This window comes from Salmo salar, chromosome 01, assembly GCF_965601325.2.
Source record: "Salmo salar chromosome 01, fSalSal1, whole genome shotgun sequence".
Lineage (NCBI taxonomy): Eukaryota > Metazoa > Chordata > Actinopteri > Salmoniformes > Salmonidae > Salmo > Salmo salar.
In genome coordinates this window covers 29,115,321-29,136,768 of record NC_138291.1, presented here as the reverse complement: position 1 = coordinate 29,136,768, position 21,448 = coordinate 29,115,321, and the positions used below count along the sequence as shown (strand labels likewise).

At 43.2% G+C, this 21,448-nt stretch overlaps 1 protein-coding gene across 1 annotated transcript in view; it reads left to right on the top strand.

Moving 5' to 3' along the window:
- The window catches only part of LOC106594164 (E3 ubiquitin-protein ligase pellino homolog 2), a 48,605-nt gene extending 28,604 nt beyond the window's left edge, over window positions 1-20,001 (top strand). Inside the window, exons 2-6 of the mRNA XM_014185560.3 lie at window positions 470-599; window positions 10,739-10,840; window positions 16,358-16,555; window positions 16,940-17,128; window positions 19,202-20,001. Of these exons, the coding sequence (XP_014041035.1) occupies window positions 470-599; window positions 10,739-10,840; window positions 16,358-16,555; window positions 16,940-17,128; window positions 19,202-19,780 (1,198 nt within the window). The 3' untranslated portion in view covers window positions 19,781-20,001. The remainder of the gene's footprint in view (window positions 1-469; window positions 600-10,738; window positions 10,841-16,357; window positions 16,556-16,939; window positions 17,129-19,201) is intronic.
- The last annotated feature ends 1,447 nt before the right edge of the window (window positions 20,002-21,448 follow it).

Here is a 21,448-nt window from a genome sequence, read left to right as displayed (position 1 = left end):
ATGCGGTAGAGGTATTATGCTGCTGAACCGTCATGTGAGTCAGAGAGCCTCCCCAGTCTGGTCTGGATAGTCCTGTAAAGGAGACCTGACACACATCTTAAACTCTGCTCTTCTACAGACTAGTGCAGCGCAACAGCTGCAGCGTGGCTAGCTAGCTGACAGACGGAGGGGAGCATTTTATAGTGCTTTATGTAATAACCCAGCTATAATCCAACGTGACGCTTAGATAACTAATACAATGAATGTGATCTATGTGGATGAATGAAAGTTGATACAAATGGCCCTGCTCCAAAACCCTAGGAACACACATTATTCATGCATTCACTTAGACAAGCATATTCTGGAACATTCTTTTTCAGAGACATTTTCTCTCTTGGAAGAATATCTTTATCTACCCTTTGGGGGAATGAACTAACTTTTCCTGAAATGTTAGAAACTCTCACATTCTTTCTCCCCCTTTCTCTGATAGGTACAATGGCTCCCTCCCAAACGGAGACCGGGGCAGAAGGAAAAGCCGCTTTGCCCTGTACAAGAGAAGCAAAGCCAACGGCGTTAAACCCAGCACCGTCCATATCCTCAACACGCCACAAGCCAGCAAGGTAAACCAGGAACCTAGTCTACTCACATATTCATGCACAAACTAAGTAATTGGTGGATGAAGACTGAGTTCTCATGAATATATTATTACCCTTCTTAGCAAATTGATAGAATGACCGACAGTGAGCACCAACACTGAATTTGACTCATTTTACTTTTTAACACGTTTTTCATGTATCTAACTTGAAATCCCAGTCAAGAAAATATTGTTGCTCTATTGATGGCTCTGACATTTACTACACAAAAGCTGCAGCCAGACCTAGCTTTGCTATGTGTGGTGTCTGCCAGAAAACTGCCCAGTCCAGTACAACATGTCTGTCCTCTTGCATTCTTACATTTGGTATCCTAGCAGTCAGCTAAACAAGCTAGAGGGCCTGCTGCTGACGTCTGCAGTTTTTAGAAGCACACGTTTCAAAGCACTTCTCCTTTTTGGAATTGGGCCTTCTGGCTTAAGGCCCTTCAGTCTGTGTTAGTCTCCCACCCTGTAGCCTGACTGTGTCTGATAGCTCTTCTCACTGGGAGAAGAGGGATAGGATCTAGCTGTTAGCTGATAAAGGCTGTGTCATCTCTGACTGCCTGTTCAGTGAACTATACTGGGCCCTGCTCTGTCTGCTGTTTCACGACACACACCACATTAGTATGAGTTAGGTTTATGTAAGAGGTGTCCACATACTTTTGTATATATAGTGTTTATCCAAATCGGATTTTAATAACCACACATTGTGGGCCTGTTTTATATAATGATGGAGCTTTATTAACCCCCCCAGCACCTTCACCTCCCCTTCCCTCTGCCACCCTGGTATCAGGGCCTCTATTAAACTTGGTTTAGTGGGGTGAAGTGAGGAGGATGTTGTTGCAGTTGGCTGACCTTCCCCTCACAGCTGTACACCCAGAGATGAAAATGGCTGTTCCTTCTGAGGCAGGCAAGAAAGGGAACCTCATTTTGAGATTCTGCCTTTTGTAGCCTACCACTGTTGTCAGTGATTTAATTCACCATAGTCCTACAAGCGGTAAAGAGATGAATGGAACGCGGGTGGAAGAACAAGGACACCGTCATTGGTTCACCTCCAAAAAATCTGATATTTGTCATCCGTCATGAGTTTTGAGTTCAAACAGGCCCACAATGTGTGGTTATTAAAATCCGATTTGGATATACACTATATATACAAAATTATGTGGACATCCCTTCAAATTAGTGGATTCAGCTATTTCAGCCAGACCCATTGCTGACAGGTGTATAACATCGAGCACGTGGCCATGCAATCTCCATAGACAAACATTGGCAGTAGAATGGCCTTACTGAAGAGCTCAGTGACTTTCAACTGTCATAGGATGCCACCTTTCCAACAAGTCAGTTTGTCAAATTTCTGCCCTGCTAGAGCTGCCCTGGTCAACTGCATGTGCTGTTATTGTGAAGTGGAAATGACTAGGAGCAACAAGGGCTCAGCTGCGAAATGGTAGGGCACACAAGCTCACAGAGCGTGTACAAATCGTCTGTCCTCAGTTACAACACTCACTACTGAGTTCCAAACTGCCTCTGGAAGCAACGTCAGCACAAGAACTGTTTGTCGGGACGCGAGCTTCATGAAATGGGTTTCCATGGCCGAGCAACCGCACACAAGCCAAAGATCACCATGCACAATACCAATGGTCGACTGGAGTGTTGTAAACATCGCCGCCATTGGACTCAGTGGAAACGAGTTCTCTGGAGTGATGAATCATGCTTCACCACCTCCCCCAATGCCTAGTGCTAACTGTAAAGTTTGGTGGAGGAGGAATAATGGTCTGGGGCTGTTTTTCATGGTTCGGGCTAGACCTCTTAGTTCCAGTGAAGGGATATCTTAATGCTACAGCAGACATTCTAGACGATTCTGTGCATCAGACTTTGTGGGAACAGTTTGGGGAAGGCCCCCCGTGCACAGAGTGAGATTCATACAGAAATGGTTTGTCGAGATGGCACAGAGCCCTGACCTCAATCCTATTGAACACCTTTGGGATGAATTGGAACGCCAACTGCGAGCCAGGCCTAATTGCCCAACATCAGGGCCCGACCCCACTAATGCTCATGTGGCTGAATGGAAGCAAGTCCCCGCAGCAATGTTCCAACATCTAGTGGAAAGCCTTCCCAGAAGAGTGAAAGCGATTATAGCAGCAAAGGGGACCAACTCCATTTTAATGGCCATGATTTTGGAATGAGATGTTCGACAAGCTGTTGTCCACGTACTTTTGGTCATGTAGTGTAGTTGGCTGTTTTCGCAGCATAATATTTAGAAATGGTCCTTTTCGGGGTTAGAATAATGGTCTGCTAAATGCTAACTCCTGTTCGTATAAGCTTGTAACATACTGTAGCTAGCCATATACAGTGCATTCAGAAAGTTTTCAGACCCCTTTTACTTTTTCCACATTTTGTTATATTAGTTTTATTCTAAAATTGATTAAATTGTTTCTTTCCCCTCATCAATCTACACACAATACCTCATAATGACAAAGCAAAAAAAAAGTTTTCTTGAAATTTTGCAAATATATTAAAAATAAAAAAAACGATCACATTTCCATGAGTATTCAGAACTTTTACTCAGTACTTTGTTGAAGCACCTTTTGGCAGTGATTACAGCCTCAAGTCTTCTTGGGTATGAAACAAGCTTGGCATACCTGTATTTGGGGAGTTTCTCCCATTCTTCTCTGCAGATCTCTGTCAGGTTGGATGGGGAGCGTCGCTGCACAGCTATTTTCAGGTCTCTCCAGAGATGTTCGGTCAGGTTCAAGTCCGGGCTCTGGCTGGGCCACTCAAGAACATAGAGACTTTTCCGAAGCCACTCCTGTGTTGTCTTGGCTGTGTGCTTAGGGTCAGTTGTCCTGTTGGAAGGTGAACCTTTGACCCAGTCTGAGGTCCGGAGCGCTCTGGAGCAGGTTTTCATCAAAGATCTCTCTGTACTTTACTCCATTCATCTTTCCCTTGATCCTGACTAGTCTCCCAGTCCCTGCTGCTGAATAGCATCCCCACAGCATGATGCTACCACCACCATTCTTTACCGTAGGGATGGTGCCAGGTTTCCTCCAGACATGACATTTGGCATTCAGGACAAAGAGTTCAATCTTGGTTTCATTAGACCAGAGAATCCTTTTGGTGCCTATTGGCAAACTCCAAGTGGGCTGTCATGTGCTTTTTTACTGAGGAGTGGCTTCCATCTTGCCACTACCTTAAATGCCTGATTGATGGAGTGCTGCAGAGATGGTTGTCCTTCTGGAAGGTTCTTGCATCTCCACAAAGGAACTCTGGAGCTCTGTCAGTGACCATCGAGTCCTTGATCACCTCCCTGACCAAGGCCCTTCTCCCCCGATTGCTCAGTTTGGCGGGGCGGCCAGACTGTCTAGGAAGAGTCTTGGTGGTTCCAAACTTCGGTTTAAGAATGATGTATGCCACTGTGTTCTTGGGGACCTTCAATGATGCAGACATTTTTTGGTACCCTTCCCCAGATCTGTGCCTCGACACAATCCTGTCTGAGCTCTACGGACAATTCCTTCGACCTCATGGCTTGGTGTTTGCTCTGACATGCACTGTCAACTGTGGGACCTTTTTATATAGACAGGTGTGTGCCTTTCCAAATCATGTCCACATGTGGACTCTAATCAAGTTGTAGAAACATCTTAAGGATGATCAATGGGAACAGGATGCACGTGAGCTCAATTTCAAGTCTCATAGCAAAGGGTCTGAATACGTATGTAAATAAGGCATTTCTGTTTTTTATTTATTATTTTGCAAAAAATTCAACCTGTTTTCACTTTGTCATTATAGGGTATTTTGTAGATTGAGGGGGGAAAAAAACAATTTAATCCTTTTTAGAATAAGGCTGTAACGTAACAATGTGGACAAAGTAAAGGGGTCTGAATACTTTCCGAATGCACTATAGAATTCGATGGTGTTACTTGAAGCCTATTTTTAAGTGTCATGCAGTTGATTGGTGACTGATGTATTGGTTTGACATCCATACACGCATTATTCTCTTATTACCCCCAAAAGGGTATGAAATGCACATTTTGATGGTAGGCATTAAGGAGATTTTGAATCTTTCCCGCATGGGGATGCGTCAGTGGTGTTGCCATGGCGTTCCCATTGTTTTTACCGAGTCCATTCATCTCTTTACCGCATCTATACCTAACGTCGTTGAGCCAGCACCGAGGGTTCTATTTGAAAGCAGATATGTGAGATATCCATTGAGAGGGTAACTGTTACATGTGGATATCCAAGTGTGTACTTGTCCACCGACGCTTTCTCTTGCTCAGCAGGAATGTGTTCTCTCTGTTCTCACTCTGACACTATACCAAATCTCCCTCCTCACACTCTGTAGTGGGTCTACATGTTGAGAAAGCGCTCTGACTGAGTAGGGCTCACGTGTCTGTACACACTCTGGTGCACATGACAGATAATGAGGAGCTCTCATGATCACTACCAGACTCCTATTCAAATCCTGCCTCTGCTCCCTAATCTGCCCACTTGATCTCAATTACAGGTGTCTGTCTGGGTGTGTTTGTTCCTTTGGGTGTTCCATAACCAACGGTTTAGACCTCGCTCTCTTCAGGTCTCAAGTGGTTGTGTGGGATTTTAGGACTGGGTATGTGGCAATCCAAAAGTAGCCAATTGTTGTGTTGAAAATGTGGAATGCTTTACACTTCTGGGAATTGGCCTATATGGAACAGGTTTCTTACAGAAGAAATATGAAAAAGTACATGCATAAGCATGTTAGCAATTGAAAGAGAACAGTTTGGAGATGATAGGAAAATTATTAGACCAAAGTTTAGGACACAACAGTTCACCTGACACAACACTGAATAAGCTGTTGCTTTTTATGTGCGTTTTACATTTACCATACTTTTCGCCGCATTTGTTGATAATGACATTTTGAAAATACTCTGGATACATTCAGTAACATAATAATATTCCTCATGTGGGTTATGTGCAACATAACACAACACAAAAAAAATAACAAGGGTTTGAGTGAGAGGACTAACTGGTGTCTCCAAAGTGTGCACAGTTCTTAAGTCATTTCAATGCACCTTTTTTACTTAGTCTTCAACTATAAGGTGCTTTTTTTTTTTGTCCTCTCATAGCTGTACCTTTTTAGGAACTACAGCAAGCACACTTGTAGTTGTTTTGTTTGAAACCCAGCCCTGCGTCCCCACCTTTACACAATTACTGTTTACGCAATCCAAAAACGGTCCATTTATAAATCCAAATGTGGGTCAGGTGAGCATAATATGAACGCTTGTTCTATTGCCAACATGACTAGCTAAGTTACAAAATGTGATCTTATATTGTTAGGCTTTCACAGGGAAATTCTGAGAAACCCATGGTAGTGTTGGTACTCATAAAATGACGTCATGAGTGCATTCAGGTACTCCACTGAGATTTTTCTTCACAATAGACAAACCGGCTCATTCTGTTCAGAACAACCCAGGGTATGATGCCATGTCATCTTGTAACTGTACATCAAACATAGTGATCATAAACATGAATACTATGACATGAGTTTTATGATTTAAAAAAATATATATTTCACCTTTTTATTTAACCAGGTAGGCTAGTTGAGAACAAGTTCTTATTTACAACTGCGACCTGGCCAAGATAAAGCAAAGCAGTGCGACACAAACAACAACACAGAGTTACACATGGAATAAACAAGCGTACAGTCAATAACGCAATAGAAAAAAAGTCTATATACAGTGTGTGCAAATGGCGTGAGGTAAGGCAATAAATAGGCCATAGTAGCGAAGTAATTACAGTTTAGCAAATTAACACTGGAGTGATGAGCAGATGATGATGTGCAAGTAGAAATACTGGTGTGCAAAAGAGCAGAAAAGTAAATAAAAACAATATGGGGATGAGGTAGGTAGATTGGGTGGGCTATTTACAAATGGGCTATGTACAACTGCACCGATCGGTTAGCTGCTCAGATAGCTGATGTTTAAAGTTAGTGAGGGAGATATGTCTCCAGCTTCAGCGATTTTTGCAATTCGTTCCAGTCATTGGCAGCAGAGAACTGGAAGGAAAGGCGGCCAAACGAAGTGTTGGCTTTGGGGATGACCAGTGAGATATACCTGCTGAAGCGCGTGCTACGGGTGGGTGATGTTATCGTAACCAGTGAGCTGAGATAAGGCGGAGCTTCTAGCATAGACTTATAGATGACCTGGAGCCAGTGGGTTTGGCGACGAATATGTAGCGAGGGCCAGCCGGCTAGAGCATACAGGTCGCAGTGGTGGGTGGTATAAGGGGCTTTGGTGACAAAACGGATGGCCCTGTGATAGACTGCATCCAGTTTGCTGAGTAGAGTGTTGGAAGCTATTTTGTAAATGACGTCGCCAAAGTCGAGGATCGGTAGGATAGTCAGTTTTTTATGAAGGTATGTTTGGCGGTGTGAGTGAAGGAGGCTTTGTTGTGAAATAGGAAGCCGATTCTAGATTTAATTTTGGATTGGAGATGTTTAATATGAGTCTGGAAGGAGAGTTTGCAGTCTAGCCAGACACCTAGGTATTTGTAGTTGTCCACATATTCTAAGTCAGAACCGTCCAGAGTAGTGATGCTGGTCGGGCGGGCGGGTGCGGGCAGCGAACGGTTGAAAAGCATGCATTTGGTCTTACTAGCGTTTTAAGAGCAGTTGGAGGCCACGGAATAAGTGTTGTATGGCATTGAAGCTCATTTGGAGGTTAGTTATGTGTCCAAAGAAGGGCCAGATGGTGTCGTCTGCGTAGAGGTGGATCAGGGAATCACCCGCAGCAAGAGCAACATCGTTGATATATATTATATAGAGATATATATATATATATATATATATATATATATATATATATATATATATATATATACCTACACACACACACACACACACACACACACACACACACACACACACACACACACACACACACACACACACACACACACACACACACACACCACACACACACACACCCACACACACACACACACACACACACACACACCCCCCCCCCCCCCCCCCGAGAGAGAGAGAGAAAAGAGTCGGCCCGAGAATTGAACCTTGTGGTACCCCATAGAGACTGCCAGAGGTCCGGACAGCAGGCCCTCCAATTTGACTCACTGAACTCTGTCAGAGAAGTAGTTGGTGAAACAGGCGAGGCAGTCATTTGAGAAACCAAGGCTATTGAGTCGAAAGCCTTGGCCAGGTTGATGAAGACGGCTGCACAGTACTGTCTTTTATCGATGGCGATTATGATATCGTTTAGGACCTTGAGCATGGCTGAGGTGCACACATGACCAGCTCGGAAACCGGATTGCACAGCGGAGAAGGTACGGTGGGATTCGAAATGGTCAGTGATCTGTTTATTAACTTGGCTTTCGAAGACTTTAGAAAGGCAGGGCAGGATGATATAGGGCTATAACAGTTTGGGTCTAGAGTGTCCCACCCCCTTTTGAAGAGGGGGATGACCGCGCCAGCTTTCCAATCTTTAGGGATCTCGGACGATACGAAAGAGAGGTTGAACAGACTGGTAATAGGGGTTGCAACAATGGCAGCGGATAATTTTAGAAAGAGAGGATCCAGATTGTCTAGCCCAGCTGATTTGTACGGGTCCATTTGTACGGGTCTTGCAGCTCTTTCAGAACATCTGTTATCTGGATTTGGGATTTGGGTGAAGGAGAAGCTGGGAGGCTTGGGCAAGTAGCTGCAGGGGGTGCAAATCTGTTGGCCGGGGTTGGGGTAGCCAGCAGGAGAGCATGGCCAGTCGTAGAGAAATACTTTTTGAAATGATCGATTATTGTGGATTTATCGGTGGTGACAGTGTTTCCTAGCCTCAGTGCAGTGGGCAGCTGGGTGGAGGTGCTCTTTTTCTCCATGGACTTTACAGTGAAAATGTGTAGTGCAGGTATTTGGCTTGTATGACATTAAAGCAGTATTTATAATCCTGAAATCTTTCAAAATGCATTGAGTCCTCTTAATGTACAGCATTTCCCTCACTCAGACAACAAAACAGTTGCCCAATTAGCGGGAGGGATGGGGGCAAGTTCTTGTCGCGTGTGGTTCAGAACATCTGTCAGTCGAAACCCATACAGAGCTGTGAAGCGGAGACCCTGACCTCTGATGTCAGGTATAGCATGTTACTGTACAACCACTGTGTTCCAATTTAGGTGCTTATCAGTGTCCAAATCTGCCATTAAAACCTGTATACGGGTATGAGTGTAAAAAAGGGCTCCCTGTAACATTGATTTTGTGATTTTATGTTTTTTTCTTTCAAGCGACAACTACCAGAATTTAGTGGTTACTGCCCTACAATCAATGAAAAACCATTTTGAATGTATTGGTATGTCGTTGTTTTCCAGCTGGCGAACATGATGCAACTTTCTTCAGAGCGAAGGCAATTTCTTTGCTGTAATCTACAGTTTGTTACTGTTAGCATTCTAAGTAACTTCTAATATTAAACTGTTCTTGTGCCTGTGTAATAAAACTGTAATTACTTTTGGAGCGACATTTTATTAGCATGTTTTTATTAATACTATGGTAAATGCATTTTAATTGCCCAATGAGCTGAGGGTTTTCAACTCCTGTACATTAGGTATAGTCACTTCCTTATTCCACGTATGTAATCACGACATTATTATGCAATTAGAAAGCAATTTACAAAGTATTATGTAACAATGTTTTTGTAGTAATCAAAGTTACTACCCATGTATAAGAACTTGTTGTAAACTGTTACCTTACCACTCATGAAAATATATTTGTTAGTAATTCTGAAGCTGCAAAAGTGTTCTACTCTAATGTTTACGTGTCCCTCATGTATTTAATTATAGGCTATATTAATAATATATTTAGACTAATTCATTTAACTGTTGTAGCATTTGGTTCTTCATCAAATATTTGTCAGCCATCCATTTTATTACTGTCATTAAAATACCTTCACATTTTTATTTGGTTTTCTGAGACCTGTATTTGAATATCAAAGAAAGTAGTTGACTTTTAGTTAACTCTATAAACTATATCGACTACCTTGATTATTTGAAAAATTGGTATTTTCTACCCAGGTCTGACTGAGTATGAATTGTATTTGACCCCAGAATCCCCCCTCATGGAGCTCAGCTGATTGACTGACCTATGTTGACTGAGCCTAGAGTACAGTTTATGGTCGCTGTCATGGAAGTGTTACTTCACAGGAACACTGATCCCTACTGTCCCATTCCAAGAATTCTTTCCAACGTTTTTGTCCAGTGATATAATGAAGGGTTAGTGCAATTAGTTCCCATCCTGAGCCGCTGGCACGTGGCTGATCTGATGGTGTGAGAACAAAGTAGACGCATGACACTTCCTAGCCCAGTTTAGACCCGAGTGGAACTGCGGTTTAGTATTATAACATATGTGTGTCTGCATGTTTGGTGACACCTTTCCCATGTCCGACTGTATCTCCGTAATCGGAAGACGGTTCTGATTTAAGAGGTTGTCGTTAGCATCGGCGAGCAGTGCCCAAGAAAATGAATAAATCCAATTGTTAGATGCTACCACCCCCCTCCCAAACCAAACATTGATTCGATGTGGTCTTCTCACTTTGCACGCACACCTGTTTGTCCTCGCTAATCAGCCTCGCAATATGGGCATTGTGGCTGCCGCAGACAAGTTGTAGACTGGACGTGTGCGCACGAACATTGACATCCATGTTACATTTTGATTTGTAAGGGGGTGGTAGCATCTTAACAATTTCATTAAATGATTTACTGGGCTCTGCGACACAAACAAGGATCTCATAATCAGAACAGTCTACCGATTTACTGACATACATTCTAAACATGGTAGTCATTTTCCACGTCCTTAACTCGAACGCTTCTCCAAAGTAATGCTCGAAGACGTAACATTACTGCTAAAATAACTATTGTATTAACTGTATAGGTGACGGCAAGCTCTTTAGGGTTAGCTGCTTCCCAGATTTCATCACCCTATAGCACTTAAGAAGCCCTTTGTTTCAGATTTATGATATTATTATTATTAATGAGCTCATACAACAATGTAATTTACATTTGACTGCTAATATCCTATTAACCCTTTCAGTGTAAGAACTGTCATTATCAGTCCATTGCATGGTATAGAATGCCTCTTCTGATGTGCTTCCTCTGCTGTTGCAGGCGGTGAACTGCAAAGTGCAGCACAGTATTTCCTACACTCTGTCCAGGAACCAGACAGTAGTGGTAGAATACTGCCATGACAAAGACACAGACATGTTTCAGGTAAGTCCGCCCGTTTCAACATCCCAGATTCTCTGTTGGTCTAAGCTTAGCAGATGACCCTGCCTTATGTATATTATTATTCGTCAGTCTTAAAAATCGGCGTCATTTTCTTAACACTCAAACCATGAGTTTACAAGGCAATCTGCTTAGTAATAGACATTGATATTGCATTTCAACAATCAACTGCGGTCTGTTTTTTTATAGATTTTTCTTTTTAATGAAGTGCTAATCTGCCTCATGGATTTGTTTGCTACATGGCAGTGTTTCTATAGCATTCAGTCTCTGTGCTAGTCTCTCTCTTAGTCCCTCCCCACTCTCCTTCCCTCAAGTGAAGACATGTTCTGTTACCCCCCTAGCATTAATCTAAATCCAGAGCACAGACCGCTCTACTCCCACCAGAGGAATTGACACTGCTCCAGACACCACCTTCACATTCAACCCTTTATTGTGTCCATGTTTCTGCAAATGGCACTAAGTAAACGGAAGCCATAACCAGCAGAGGGATAATAAAAACCAACTCAAGGCCAAACATTGAAACAAAATGATTATGGAAATGAGATGGAAAAGTATTTACTTTTCTGTATGAAGCTGAAATTTATATCATTATTTAATCAGTATTACAATTCATATTGTATTACAATTCATACAAATTCTATTGGTTTGTGACCTTGATTTGATAAAATAACAAATGGGTGTATTTAGTTAGCTGATGGAGGCCTTTTTATATTGATACATTAAGTCACTGTTCATTCCTGTCTTTGGACCATTCAATGAGATTCTTTCATACCATCATTTTCTGGTTGTGGGAGTTTGCGATCGTTAGTGGTGGCAGCATCTAAGCCTATGGTTTTATTTACTATTTATGAAGAAAATTGCCCATGATTGGGGACGTTGACCATAGACAACGATCGGGCCGATATTGGCCTTTTGTAGTGTCTCAGCCCTTCTCTATCGGCTTTGCCGAAAGTCTCTCTACATAGCAAAGCTGCTGCTATACCAGCCACCACTCGGAATGTCTAGCTGGGAAAATCAGCAACAGCAAGCTAGCTCATTCTCCAACTGAAAGGTGCAGTATTGAGAAATGGATGAATTGGCAGTGACCAAAATTGAACTCCTGTTGCAAATATTAGTTTAGTTAATATACTAATAATAAGCAGTGCTGCCAACTCTCACACATTGGCCGTGAGAGAGACCCATTTGAACCTCTTCTCAAGCTCACACGCCACACCTCTTTTATATCTCACTCATTGAAAAGTACTGCTTTTATTTTTCTAGTTAGTCTATTCTATAGTCAGTGCATTAACTTTTCAACTGTGTTCCAAATCGTTTTCAAATCTGAGCATCTGCGCCTGCAAATTAACATCACAGAACCTCCATTGTCTTGCCACAGCACTGTGAACCACACCACATTGAAGCATATGATTGATAGTTGTAAGGGATCAAGGGGATTGGATGAGCGTTTTTAAAGAAACCCCCCTCAAGATTAGAGTAGAGCTGAATAGCAAGAAAACGTTCTCCGCTGAGTTTATAAAACTGTAAAAAGAGCAGCATGTTAGGGCTGTTTTATGAACAATTTCCATAATATGTGGTTGCTGTTACTTACGTGACAGCATGTGCAAAAGTACATTTACTCCACACTTGCATTAGTTCCCTGTTTGGTGATTGGCATTTAGGCTGTGACAATGACACGGCAGCAGACAGACGTACAGTATGTTTTAGCAGGGAAGTTTGGTAGGGTGACCTGACATGAAAATAATTTTGTCAAACCGATTGTGAACCAAAAAGTGTAAGTTTGATTCAAGAGCTGGGACAATAAATATACAAACAAATTGGTTAGGGTGTAGGTGCAGGTTTGTATGATCTATTTCCTTATTTAGTCTGATCAGTGGAATAATTCTCATTCTTAACAATGGGCTAAAATATAGGGTAATTAGTGTGCTTGTCAGCAAGAACACTACTGTTATTCCCAACAATTATTTTATTCCGCTTCCCAATTTTGCCACTAATCACATTTGATATCTGATATGCCTTGTCTTTGAAAATGAATTAGAGGCTGTACTTTTGCAGCCTTTTCATGGACAGTTTAAAAAAAAATAATTAAAAAAAAAGTAATGCAAATAAGCATTGGATATTAAATGCTCCAGGCCTCAAATACACTGCTCAAAAAAATAAAGGGAACACTTAAACAACACAATGTAACTCCATGTCAATCACACTTCTGTGAAATCAAACTGTCCACTTAGGAAGCAACACTGATTGACAATACATTTCACATGCTGTTGTGCAAATGGAATAGACAACAGGTGGAAATTATGGGCAATTAGCAAGACACCCCCAATAAAGTAGTGGTTCTGCAGGTGGGGACCACAGACCACTTCACAGTTCCTATGCTTCCTGGCTGATGTTTTGGTCACTTTTGAATGCTGGCGGTGCTTTCACTCTAGTGGTAGCATGAGACGGAGTCTACAACCCACACAAGTGGCTCAGGTAGTGCAGCTCATCCAGGATGGCACATCAATGCGAGCTGTGGCAAGAAGGTTTGCTGTGTCTGTCAGCGTAGTGTCCAGAGCATGGAGGCGCTACCAGGAGACAGGCTAGTACATCAGGAGACGTGGAGGAGGCCGTAGGAGGGCAACAACCCAGCAGCAGGACCGCTACCTCCGCCTTTGTGCAAGGAGGAGCAGGAGAAGCACTGCCAGAGCCCTGCAAAATGACCTCCAGCAGGCCACAAATGTGCATGTGTCTGCTCAAACGGTCAGAAACAGACTCCATGAGGGTGGTATGAGGGCCTGACGTCCACAGGTGGGGGTTGTGCTTACAGCCCAACACCGTGCAGGACGTTTGGCATTTGCCAGAGAACACCAAGATTGGCAAATTCGCCACTGGCGCCCTGTGCTCTTCACAGATGAAAGCAGGTTCACACTGAGCACGTGACAGACGTGACAGAGTCTGGAGACGCCGTGGAGAACGTTCTGCTGCCTGCAACATCCTCCAGCATGACCGGTTTGGCGGTGGGTCAGTCATGGTGTGGGGTGGCATTTCTTTGGGGGGCCGCACAGCCCTCCATGTGCTCGCCAGAGGTAGCCTGTCTGCCATTAGATACCGAGATGAGATCCTCAGACCCCTTGTGAGACCATATGCTGGTGCGGTTGGCCCTGGGTTCCTCCTAATGCATTTACATTTAAGTCATTTAGCAGACGCTCTTATCCAGAGCGACTTACAAATTGGTGCAAGACAATGCTAGACCTCATGTGGCTGGAGTGTGTCAGCAGTTCCTGCAAGAGGAAGGCATTGATGCTATGGACTGGCCCGCCCGTTCCCCAGACCTGAATCCAATTGAGCACATCTGGGACATCATGTCTCGCTCCATCCACCAATGCCACGTTGCACCACAGACTGTCCAGGAGTTGGCGGATGCTTTAGTCCAGGTCTGGGAGGAGATCCCTCAGGAGACCATCCACCACCTCATCAGGAGCATGCCCAGGCGTTGTAGGGAGGTCATACAGGCATGTGGAGGCCACACACACTACTGAGCCTCATTTTGACTTGTTTTAAGGACATTACATCAAAGTTGGATCAGCCTGTAGTGTGGTTTTCCACTTTAATTTTGAGTGTGACTCCAAATCCAGACCTCCATGGGTTGATAAATTGGATTTCCATTGATTATTTTTGTGTGATTTTGTTGTCAGCACATTCAACTATGTAAAGAAAAAAGTATTTAATAAGATTATTTATTTCATTCAGATCTAGGATGTGTTGTTTAAGTGTTCCCTTTCTTTTTTTGAGCAGTATATAATTTGACATTTAGTATTGTGCACAACTCATAAACATCATACTTTGTCTATGTAGAGTAAGATGATGGCAAGGATCTTCAACTAGTAGGCATAATCCACCTGAAAATTGATATTCATTACATTTTTCTTGCAATAAGCACGCTAACTAAGCAGATGTGATCTGTTAGCAAAGATTACGATAACTAACCCTTTCATCTGTGGTCTTAGCTAGCTATATTAGCTACAATGCTAGTTAGCGGGATAGATAAATATGCTGCAAAGATATCAGATAGGCGCTAATGGCCAATTTAGCTAGCAAACGTTAGCTGGTTATCATTTTGAACATGCACCATTTTTGTCAACGAGCCATCTGATATGTAGTGTAATGTTAGCTATTTATTGGTGTGCTGATTTGACCAGCCGCAATCGCAGCCATAAATTGACAGTTGCTAGTCGAATTAGATCATTGTCGTAATAGAGAAAGACGATTTTAGTGTTCTAAGTGTTATCTCATAGTAGCAGTAAACATCACCAAGTGATACGAGCAATGGAGAGACCTTAGTAGACAATGGACTTGATCGGACAGCTCAGAGCTTCTGCTCTTTTCTGTCCATAGAAACAAATGGATTGGTGGAAGAGGCAGGGCAGGCCAGGAGCAAGGAAGGAGGGTGTGGTCAAGCAAGGCATCCCCCGAGGCTAAATGCCCTAAGGGTTTTATCAGAACAGGCGTAGGTTAGTTTCACCTTTTCCCGACAGGAGTTTGTGTTAAACAAAATAATTATAGCTCACAACTCTGCAGGAGTGCATTCACATATCTACACACTTTCATACGCACACGTTATTACATATTTTTTATTTATTATTTTTTTCCTCTTCCCTTTCCAGTTTTTGTATCTTTCATCCTTATTTTTATTGAACGGGAGCAACGTTATAGCCTCGCTCTAGCCAATCGTAGCAGTAGGATCAAATTACAACTCGCCCATTTCTTGACCGCTGAACTATCCAATTGAGTAATATCGAATTTCATCTTGCCAGCGGAGTTGTTGTGTCCTGACAGTTGGGGGAAAAAATATTTTTTCCCGATCACCTAAAATTACAACAAAATAAATGACTAGTTTGATTAGCATCCGTGATCACAAATCACGACATTACGTTGGACCTGTTTACATTGAATAGATGTTATTTTATATTCTCAAACTAACAGCAGTGCCTATATGATGTCCTTACATTCAGGCGTGACGCTTCTATGCACATGTTGTTTATCAGTGGGCTAATATAAGTCCCAAATGGAAGTCACAGTCATCTGTAGCACCGTAGACTCCACTGATCAGCCAAAACAAGCTCGATAACTCAATGCATTCACCTGTATTGTGAATAGGCCTATTCTATCTTAATTTACTCAGTTTATCAAGAGATTTGCCATTTTTTTTTAAACATATGACCGTTATGTAGTTAGTTTTTACCAATCTAAGTTAAATGTATTGTTTTGATAAAGAAATGGATGCATTAATGCACACTGCTGTCTCTGGAAAATGTTGCCATCAACATTTTCAAATGTGATATTGAGTATCAGCCTAAAATAACAGCCATTGTCCTTCTTGACCCCAAAAAATCTACATTGACCCAAAAAAATTCACACCTGTTCCCTAAAAACACTTTTTAAACCACTGTTTTACAAATGGATGTTCAGAGTGGAATGGTGCACTTGTCTGTTCTAACCTGGGTGGATTCTGTTGTCCTGCAGATTGGCCGCTCCACAGAAAGCCCCATAGACTTTGTGGTGACGGACACGGTGTCTGGGAGTCAGGAGGGAGAAGAGACACCCATCACCCAGAGCACGATCTCTCGCTTTGCCTGCCGTGTCGTCTGTGAGCGGGTCCTGCCCTACACCGCACGCATCTACGCTGCTGGTTTTGACTCCTCCAAGAACATCTTCCTGGGGGTAAGACTGGGCTCAGAGGGCACTCTCCCAGGGATAGGAACGTCTGCAGGGTTGACTGGCATTCAGATACAAATGTTTCTAATGTAAAACAACACATTTCACTGCACCTATCCAGTGTAACAAAATCTTTTTTTTAAAATTATTTTTTAATGTTCTTGCTACAGTATCCATTTTATGACAATAATGAACAATAGAACACTTCTAGCATGTTTTTACTTTCTCCTCTTGCTTTCCTGCTAAGATTCAATGCCTGGTTTGCATATGCATGCCTCGCATTCCAAGCAGAGTAAACTAGATTAGCACACAATGTATACTAGCACCAGTGTTATGTAAGTTCACTACAGTGTGTTTGTGTGTCTGACTTTCCTCCTGTTTCACCCTCAGGAAAAAGCCGCCAAGTGGAAGAACCCGGATGGTCACATGGACGGGCTGACGACCAATGGCGTGCTGGTGATGCACCCCAGGGGTGGGTTCACGGAGGAGTCCAAGCCGGGTGTATGGAGGGAGATCTCTGTGTGTGGGGATGTTTACACCCTTAGAGAGACCCGCTCTGCTCAGACCCGCGGCAAACTGGTCAGTAGCACTGATGATGCTCCACCATTACACTCACCAAATCTGTTCTCAGTCATTTAAGTCAAGGAAAGAACCATTAAACATCAGGTCATTCAACAACATACATCTTTACAAATAAAATTCCATACCCAATTATACTGAAACCAAATTGATCACTATACAACTTTTATATAGGAAGCAGATGTTTTAGGTAGCATTCTCTTAACTTAGTTTCCCTATACTTAGTGCTCTCACCCATGGGTTACCGGGATCCCGGGACTATCCCGGGATCATTCTTCACATTTCCCTGGAAAATAAAATGACAGGACCTGGGAAATTATCCTACAACATTTCCTACAATGTTGCACTAATGCAATTCCACAAAATAAACATGCGCAGCAACAGAATAGCAAAAAATACAATAGGACATTATCCAAACAGGTTGTCGCATGGAAGCTTTTAGCCTAGCGCATTTACTTCACACAAAGTCCCCATAAATTCAAAGCACATGCATAATTAACACTGCCAGACTGCACGTGACCGTTAATAAACCCTACAGTAGGCTGTAGGCTATAAAATAACTTGTGAATCTTCAGATAGGCCTACAAAATGTGACTTCACAATTAACTACATAGGTATCTCTATCACACATGAAAATTAGGAAAATTATTATTCTGTCCTAGAGCCTAGTCTGTTTTGCTGTCCTGTTCCAATCCCACTGAAACCCAAAGTCCTGACTCCTGTGTCGCGTGAAAATTCCTAACTTTATTCTGTGATTCATAGGTTGCATTATCAAAGCACGTCTCTGGCCTATGCATGTCAAAATACCCCTATAGCATGTCCCCCGCTACTCAGCGTTGTCTTGTACTTGCTGTCCATATGAGATCTTCCGTAGAGAATGTGTGAACAAACGTAGATATGGATATTGTTTTAAATATGGTCCCTATTAAGATAACTTACTATTTACACTAATCTCCCTGTTATTCATGAGCTGATCTGCTATCTGTATAATCAACTCGATTTTGACAAATATAGGAGATATTCTGTCATTCGTTGAAGGGTGTTATCTACAAGTTTAGCAACTTGGGTCATTTGACTTTTGTTTGACTGCTGTTACAAAGTTTGTATGATTTGACAAAGCTTTACTCCGGGTGTGCTCTGTGCCTCCTGAGCGCGCTCTGTGTGGAGATATAACCTACTGCTGAAATGCGCTGAATTAATTAAGGAACATACCGCTCGGAGATATGAACTGCCTGTTTCGCAATTCACAACAATGTCATTGGCAATCAAAGATAGTTACTCTATCATTAGTAAATATCAGTTTAATTTGCTCTGAAGTCTTTACATAGTGGTGCAGCCAAGCCCATAACGTGGCGCAGCACACCTCATATTTAGGGAGAACCCTGCATTGTGACCGTATCTTGGTTTTAAATGCTTTAAATCATTTTTGCGGTATTTCATGGGACTCTCGGGATAAGTATGAATTATTCCCTTTATTTAAACTTGGTAGATTGTTGGGAAAATATTAATCCCTAGTGTTGAGCCCAGTCTCTCCCCTCCTAACTGAATGTACAAAACATTAGGAACACCTTTTGCCTTCGAAAAGCCTAAATTTGCCCGGGACATGGACTCTACAAGATGTCAAAAGCTTTCCACAGGGATTCTGGCCCATGTTGACTCCAATGCTTCCCACAGTTGTCAAGTTTGCTGGATGTCCATTGGGTGGTGGACCATTCTTGATACACACGGGAAACTGTTGAGCGTGAAAAACCCAGCAGCGTTGCGGTTCTTGTGATACACACTCAAACCGGTGTGCCAGGCACCTACTACCATACCCCTTTCAAAGGCACTTAAATATTTTCTTGACAATTTACACTCTTAATGGCACACAAACACAATCCTTGTCTCAAGGCTTAAAAATCCTTCTTTAACCTGTCTCCTCCCCTTCATCTACACTGATTGAAGTGGATTTAACAGGTGACATCAAGAAGGGGTCATAGTTTTCACCTGTTCAGTCTGTCATGGAGGGAGCAAGTGTTCCTAGTGTTTTGTACACTGTTTAGAGCTGTGTGTGTGCTGTGTTGCCCCCTGCAGGTGGAGTGTGAGAGCAACGTGCTGCAGGACGGATCCTTGGTAGACCTGTGTGGAGCCACCCTGCTGTGGCGCACAGCTGACGGCCTCTTCCACACGCCTACCCAGAAGCACCTGGAGGCCCTGCGGCAGGAAATAAATGCAGCGCGGCCCCAGTGCCCTGTGGGCCTCAACACCCTGGCCTTCCCCAGCATGCAGCGCAGCCGCGCCCTCTCCTCCCTGGAGGACAAGCAGCCCTGGGTCTACCTGGCCTGTGGCCACGTGCACGGCTACCACAACTGGGGCCATCGCTCGGAGCAGGAGCCCAACGCCCAGCGGGAGTGCCCCATGTGCCGGACCGTGGGCCCGTACGTGCCGCTGTGGCTGGGCTGCGAGCCCGCCTTCTACGTGGACGTGGGCGCCCCCACACATGCTTTTGTGCCGTGCGGACACGTGTGCTCGGAGAAGTCGGCAAAGTACTGGGCCGAGATCCCTCTTCCCCATGGCACCCACGCCTTCCACGCCGCATGCCCATTCTGTGCCACCCAGCTCAGCCTCACTCAGGGCTATGCCAAGCTCATCTTCCAGGGCCCCATCGACTAAGCTCGGGGACCTTGGGCTGGGTGAAGGGATGAAGCAGGAGGGCCAACATGCTGTGAAACTGTTCAGACTATTTAGTGCTCTTAAGTTTTTTTTTTTCTTAACCGGACTGTAAAGATCACAAAGCTAATGGTGTACTACAAGTGTGTTCCACATTTCAGTGGAGATTGGCTTGAAGGCAGTGGTCCATCAGTGTTTGGTTTGGGCTTCTGGTCCTCTGGATGGCCACCGTGGTGTGGTTTACACAGAGACGTGGAGCACAGTGGACCTAAGGCACAACCACAGAAATCCAACATACTCTTCAGCTGCCAGCCATCAGCTTTCAACTGAGCTAACTCTCTGGACTGTGCAAGCTAAAATGACTGCTCAGTTCAAGTAAAAGGGCTACAGAACGGGTCACTGGAGGACATTTTGTCCCCATGTTATCGATCATAAACGGATTACAAAGAGCAGGTTGGGTGGGGGTTCACGGTCTGATTCTGAGGTGCATGATTTTCACAGAGCCAAGACAGCTGGACTGTTGTCTGGGAGGAGGAGCGAGCCAGCGAGGTTCATAAGTAACTAGTTAAGTGCTCCCCATTGGCTCCTCAGCCCTGATCTGCAAAGTTATCCAGAACATTTAGCCTTTCCAGAGGTGAGCTGAATTCTGCTCATGAATTCAGGGAACAGATCTTTTAAGAAAACACATGTTTTTCTCTCCTCTTGTACAGAGATGTATTCCAGTGCCTGGGGCTCCCAGTAAAACTCTGGGTATATTTTTACTAGATGAAAAAAAAAATTATAATAATATTAAGGGCGGGAGTTAATTGTGCATACAGTAAACTATAAGGAAATGTAACCCACATTGATTCTTTTCCACCTTTTTATTCTTTCTTAAGAAGTATTTTACTACGCCGAGGCCCTTGTACAGTTTTCTAATGAAAATGTTAATATATTTTTCTCTATTGTAACTATTGGGTGCATGTGGGCTGGATCACCCAGGGGTGTTTGAATGTACCAACACTGGGTCATACTGAGACATAAGTCCCTTTTTTTATGACGTTACCATCAACAGGCCACTGGCTTCAACCTTGTGGGTCATGACAATGAATGTATTCAAATACATATTGTCCTCAACATTGGTGCTTTAGCCTTAATTATGCCATTGTTTTACTGAATGGCTAGGTCTGTTTTTTTTAAATGTACTGTAAAAACTGGGTGTCTCTCATCAGTAAGGCCTTCATCTCCAGTGCAAGTTATTAGCTTTTTGAAGTGTAACTCTCTCACATCCACTCTCACCTGCGAGCTGTCTTTGGTCTTGTCCCACACTCCGATACTGTGTTCAATGTGCACTTTTGAATTTGTAGCTTTATCTAATGCTGGGTTTTATCCAATAATTTGTACACTTCCAAAACTGGGCAGTCACTGCAGCATGGATCATACCAATTACCAAATATAAAAGGAGTTTTCTCCGTGACGCTTCCTGCAGCCCAAAGTGTTATTGTTAACAAACTAAAAACCAAACTGCTATTGTAGAATAAAAAACAGTTCTGGATGACAGCCAAAGCTGTATGAGTATAACCAATCTCACAAGGATATTATCATGTGCAATGCCCAATTTAGCAAATAAAATTGTGGAGATGGATCAAGTTGGGCAAATACTTGTGTAGATAGAATCAGACTTTAAAGTTG